This window comes from Miscanthus floridulus, chromosome 3, assembly GCF_019320115.1.
Source record: "Miscanthus floridulus cultivar M001 chromosome 3, ASM1932011v1, whole genome shotgun sequence".
Taxonomy (NCBI): Eukaryota; Viridiplantae; Streptophyta; class Magnoliopsida; order Poales; family Poaceae; genus Miscanthus; species Miscanthus floridulus.
This window is the reverse complement of record NC_089582.1, coordinates 100,361,568-100,367,852: the sequence shown is the minus strand read 5'-3', so window position 1 is coordinate 100,367,852 and position 6,285 is coordinate 100,361,568. Positions and strand designations below refer to the sequence as shown.

The window sequence follows — 6,285 nt, the reverse complement described above, 5'->3', positions numbered from 1 at the left end:
TCACTTTAATCCCAAAGGTGGATGGTGACAGAAGTGTTTCAGATTATAGGCCAATTTCCCTCCTCAATTCATCAGTCAAGCTCTTTAACTAAACTGCTAGCAAATAGATTACAAACTGTGATCACTAAACTAGTCCACAGAAATCAATATGGCTTCATTAAGAAAAGGACTATACAAGACTGTCTAGCTTGGTCTCTGGACTATCTGCACCTATGTCATCATTCAAAGAAGGAAATCGTCATTCTAAAGCTAGATTTTGAGAAGGCTTTTGACAAGATGGAATACCAAGCAATGCTTACCATAATGGAGAAAAGGGGCTTTGGACAGAAATGGTTACAATGGATGCAACAAATTTTTTCTTCAGCGACCTCAGCAGTCCTCCTAAATGGAACACCAGGAAAGACTTTCAACTGTTTAAGAGGAGTGAGACAAGGTGACCCCCTCTCACCTCTCCTCTTTGTGTTAGCTGCTGACCTTCTACAGTCACTGGTGAACCGAGGCAAAGAGCTAGGGCTACTCAGATTACCAATTCCTCTAGAAACAAACAATGATTTTCCAATAATTCAATATGCCGGCAACACATTGATCATTCTTGAGGGGGACCCAATACAGATCTTTTTTCTAAAATCTGTCATCAACAGTTTCACTGAATCTACTGGGTTGAGAGTGAATTTCAAAAAGTCCATGATGCTGCCTATCAATATGACAGAAGAAAGACTTGACCTGCTTGCTATGACTTTTGGTTGCTCCAAAGGGTCACTGCCGTTTACATACCTAGGATTACCTCTTGGGCTAACCAAACCAAGAATGCAGGATTTCATGCCTCTTATAAACAAATGTGAAAGAAGGCTTACAAGCACAACAAGTTTCCTGTCTCAAGCTGGCAGACTGGAGCTGACAAATGCAGTCTTCACCTGTTTGCCAACCTTCTTCATGTGCACTCTAAAGCTACCCAAAAATGTCATCAAGAAGATTGACAGCTTCAGAAAGCATTGCTTATGGAGGGGAAATACATCAATGACAGAAAACCACCAAAAAACTGCATGGAAGATGGCATGCATTCCAAAAGAGAAGGGTGGCTTGGGGTAATTGACATCGAAAAACAAAATGAAGTCCTACTGCTCAAGAACTTACACAAATTCTTCAACAAAATGGACATCCCTTGGGTGCAAATGATTTGGGAAAAGCATTACAGAAATGGGAAATTACCAAACCATGTGAAAAAGGGTCTTTTTGGTGCAAAGATAACCTCGATCAAGAGTCTATCTAAATTCAAAGAGCTAGCCATTATAGAATCTAAGAATGGCAGTAGTATATTTTTTTGGCAAGACAGCTAGAATGGACAACAATTGCAGATCATGGCACCAAAGCTCCTTTCCTTTGCAAAGAATAAAGCTATTACACTTCAGACAGCAGCAGCAGCAGCAGCAGCTCAGGAAGACTTCTCACAAATTTTCCATCTTCCACTTTCAGAAGAGGCCTTCATTCAAATGCAAAACCTTTTACAGCTCCTCACAGACATTCAGATAACAGAAAATAATGACTCATGGAGATATAGTTGGGGAGATAAATTTAGTTCCTCAAATGCATACAGAGCTCTAGTGGGACATCACCAAGCTCACAATGTCTACAAAGTGCTATGGAGATGCATATGCCAACCTAAGCATAAAGTGTTCTTGCTCCTTCTCAAGGATAGGCTAAATACTAGGAATATCTTGAAAAGAAAGAATACGCACTTGGAGTCATTCAACTGTGCATTGTGTTTACAGAACACTGAAGAGACCTGTCAGCATCTTTTCCTACAATGTCCATTTGCAAAGTAATGCTGGGAAATGATACACGTTGATATACCGCTGAATGAAACCTTTCCAGAGCTCTCTGATTATCTCAAAGACAGACTTCATTCGCAATTCTTCTTAACAGCAGTTGTGCTCATTTGCTGGACAATCTGGACAGACAGAAATGACCTGATCTTCAAGGGCATCCAACCATCTCTATCGTGTGCCAGAAGACTGTTTTCTTCAGAAATGCTCTTGCTTTTGCATAGAGTTAAGCCAAGCCTTGCTAATCAGTTTAATCAATGGATTCAAACGATGGTGTAACTCATAGTTTAGAACTGATTTTTTTGTTTCCTTCTTTGTTTCTTGAACTGCCCCTGTAAACTTTACTTTATTTTATCTTTATTTAATATATCTTATCTGTAGGGGCTTTGGCCCCTCCAGTTTCCAAAAAAAAAAAATCCCAACCGAAGGCTTGGTCCCAGCCTCGATCACGGCATGTGCAGTAACTTTGTTCATGCTGATGATACCCTAGACATTTTATATTTAACATATACTATACAAACAGAAACGATCATATACACACAGCGCGCGCGCGCGCGCGTATCCTACAAACAAATTAACGTCACATGCATTAATTCTATATTCATCGACAGCTACGAGAGATGAGACAATGAAGACCGGCAAACTGTGATTGCACCTTGAAACCATGATGCAATGCCGCAAGCACAGCCGACTCAACAACTCCACGACTTATTGCTTATGATTTTCCGCTACCAAACCCACATCGCAACCCCTATAAATCCCAGCCCCTCCCTTTGGACGGAGTCGCTGCACTCACTTCACGCACCACACGACACACGTCCACACTAGAGGCCAAAACGCCGGAATAAGAGCGAGACACAGACATCGGATCGATGGCCGTCGAGGTCGTCACCTCCGAGCTGGTGCCGCCGAGCGAGCCCACGCCGCGGCGGGCGCTCTGGCTGTCCAACCTCGACCTCGCCGCGCGGAACGGCTACACTCCGACGGTCTACTTCTTCCGTCGCCGTCTCCAGGACGACCGCCCGCAGCCGAGCCCGGACTTCTTCTCGGCCGACGTGCTGCGTGCGGCGCTGGCCACTGCGCTGGTCCAGTTCTACCCCTTTGCCGGCCGCCTCCGCCGCGTGGGCCCCGACGACGACGGGCGCGCCGAGATCGACTGCAACGCCGCGGGCGCACTCTTCGTCATCGCGCGGTCCGCCGCCGCGCTCGAGGACTTCGACGGCTTCGCGCCGTCCAAGGCTATGAACGACACGTTCGTGCCGAAATACGACTCCACGGCCGGCCCCGACGCACCGTTGCTCCTGCTTCAGGTTGCTGCATGCGCTGATTTTTCTGCTGATTCGAACAAATCATCACTTTTCTGGATGTAGTTTGTGCGTGCATGGCATAGCTCGAGTGAAAATTTTAATGATTATTAACCCAGTGAATGACGTGAACTGGGATAGATTACGTAATAACGAAAGAATTTGACACTTTTTGCTGAAACCGATACATAAGAATGGTTAACTCAGGTGCCTGTCTCCTCCACTCGCAGGTCACCTTCTTCAGGTGCGGCGGCGTGGCGCTCGGCACAGCGATGCACCACTTCGTCATCGACGGTCGCAGCGCCTTCCACTTCATCCGGACGTGGGCCAGCATCGCCCGCGGAGACACCGCCGCCGCCGCCACCTCCGCCGCCGCCGCGCCACCGTCGCTTGACCGCACGCCCCTCCGGGCGCGCCCACTGCCGGCCGTCCACTTCGACCACACGCACGAGTACGGCGGCCGCACCTCCAGGCCAGCAACGACCGGCGGCGGCAAGGCGGAGTACGCCAGCGCGATCCTCCGCGTGACCGGCGCGCAGGCTGCCGCCCTCCGCGCCAGCGCGGGCGCGGTGTCCACCTTCCGCGCGCTGGTGGGGCACGTCTGGCGGTGCGCGTGCGCGGCGCGCGCGCTGGCCCCCGACGCCGAGTCCCGCCTCTACACGATGGTGGACATGCGCGCGCGCCTGTCCCCGCCGCTGCCGGAGACCTTCTTCGGCAACGCGGTGGCGCGCACCTCGGTGTCCGCCCGCGTCGGCGACCTCCTGGCCAACCGGCTGGGTTTCGTCGCGCGTCGGCTCCGCGGGGCGACGGGGCACGGGGATGAGTACGCGCGGTCTCTGCTGGACTACCTGGAGACGGCGGACCTGGCGGCGCAGCCGCGCAGCGGGCTGGCCGGCACGGACCTGCGCGTGATCAGCTGGCTGGGGATGCCGTCGTACGACGCGGACTTCGGGTGGGGCGAGCCAGCGCTGCTGGCGCCGGCGCTCATGTATTACCCAGGGTTCGTGTACCTGCTGAACTGCCCCGGCAAGGGTGGTGATGTCGCCGTGGCCGCCGCGCTGGAGCCCGAGCGCATGGAGCTGTTCAAGGAGCTCTTCTACGAGGAACTGGCCATGCTGGAGTGAGCGTGAAGGCAAAAGATTCATGTGTACGCTTAACGTGCACTTTATGCACCCGTTAATGTTATCTATCACTATATATCTCTAATCTATAAATATATATAATATCAGAAATGCTATACAACACATGTGTGTTTCTTGGTTTGTTGGCACATGGATTTTGTGTCCGTCGGATCGTGTGTTGGCACATGGATTTTGTGTCCGTCGGATCGTCTCGCGCGCGTCTGCTGGACGTTGGATGTAGTCTGCTGTCTTTGCCTCCGACCTGTGGACCTGGATGTCGGCGCTAGTTTTGATTTTTTGGGAGTCGCGCCCGATTCAGTGGCGTTCGTCCCCCACCTCCCCACCCCGCCTCCGTTTCCATTCAGGACTCTTTCCATTTCGTTTCTGCTTCTTACAGGCAACTCAGGCGACGTGCCGCTCTCCTTGGGTGGCCGACCGGCGAGCTTTTCCTCCCACTCTCCCAGTGACCCAGTCCCAGATCTGCCGCTCCTCTATCTCCTCCGGCTCCCTGGCAGCCTCCCACCACGTGTGGAGCATCGACTGCGGTGTCGTTGGCGCTGGTGCATCCCCTTCTCCTTCCCTTCAGCATCACAGTGGCCCCCAGTGGAGGAGCGGCGCACGCGCTGCAGCGGCAGGGGAGCAACGTGCACGGGGCAGCGGCGGTGGAGCAGTGCACCCTGGTGGTCGTCCTGCATTTCTCGCTGGCGGAGATGGACGTTTTGGTTCATTTTGTGTTCATCTGGTTTGTGGAGGCGGAGGCGGACGTTGAGGCCAAGGCCGAGGCCGAGGTGTAGCCGGAGGCGGAGGTGGAGTCTGATGTGGACTCAGAAGCAGAGTCTGAGCTTGAGTCTTCTCCGTTGTTGATTTCTCTCGCCAGTGAGTTTTTGGATTCAGTTTTCGATTAGATGTTGCAGATCCGGTTTCTATTGATATGATTTTTGCTCCTGCATTGTGTATGCTGATGCTTAGGCTTAGGTTTAGGCGTCTCCTACTGCAGATGGTGTCTTCGCCGGTCGGTACCCGATCCTCCAATCCGTAGTAGTCGGACTCCTCCATAGCCTACTCTTCTATCCTTTGTTTTCCCTGCACTCCTGAGACTCATGTCCCTGCTGTTTGGTCAGCGCAAATAGCTCGTCGGAGCTGCTATCGAGCAATCTCTAGAACTAGCACGGCTGGTAGAAACAAAGGAAGAGGTAGTTTGTGCCAGCCCGATTTCACAGGTAATTACTAATGACCTTGACCTGTTCAAGAAGGAGTTAGATCTAGGTTGTCCTCTGGTCGGTGCTGTCAGTTTGTCAGAGTAGATGAATTTAAGAGCTGCAATAGAAGTGAATTCCTGGTTAGCACTTGGATCGTGAAATTGATTTTTCCGTCCATGTGTTTGTCCGATTGGGCAAATTGGTGACCAATGGGAAGATTTTCTTTACTTGAAATTAATAGTTAATTCGTATGAAAAGGAGCAGGGGGGCTTGCTAATGTTTATGACAGTAGAAGCTTATTCATCTACTGTAGTGTCGAGGCTCTGGAGGGGAAAATATACGTTGAGTTAAAAAAAATTTTGACCTGTGTCACATGCCAATAGTTTGCCTCGTTGTGGTTGGGATAAAAGTGTCATTTGTGGCAGCCTAATATTCGACAGGAAAACAAATAATGATAGTAATGAAATTTATTATAAAATAATTTGGCACACATAAAGGACAAGATTAGTAAATTGTGGTGCTGTTTGTTAGGCTTTTGTTTTTTCCTGTGAGCAATTTTATCTTGTATGTGTTATTCGTCTTTAGATTTCTCTGTTTCTATGCTTGTTCTAAGATTACCTGATATTGTAATTGTTTGTTCATAAGATGGGATCATTGGTTTTCTTCCTGTTCATTGTAATTTGATCTTTGTTTTTGGCATGGTCATTGACCTGTAATAATTTGTTATTCTATTATGTGCTTTTTTGTCCAACGACAACTTCACATCATCTGAAATTCTTATTAATAGCAATGGCAACAACTGATCTTATTATTTTGAAACATTGTCTGTCCATTCTTT

General features: G+C 49.5%; 1 protein-coding gene across 1 annotated transcript; it reads left to right on the top strand.

Annotated features, from left to right (window-relative positions):
* Positions 1-2,636: 2,636 nt before the first annotated feature.
* LOC136546259 (hydroxycinnamoyltransferase 4-like) lies at positions 2,637-4,363 on the top strand. Its single transcript, XM_066538229.1, has 2 exons — positions 2,637-3,133; positions 3,358-4,363. The coding sequence occupies exons 1-2, from the start codon at positions 2,696-2,698 to the stop codon at positions 4,249-4,251; spliced, it is 1,332 nt and encodes a 443-aa protein (XP_066394326.1). The 5' UTR covers positions 2,637-2,695; the 3' UTR covers positions 4,252-4,363.
* The last annotated feature ends 1,922 nt before the right edge of the window (positions 4,364-6,285 follow it).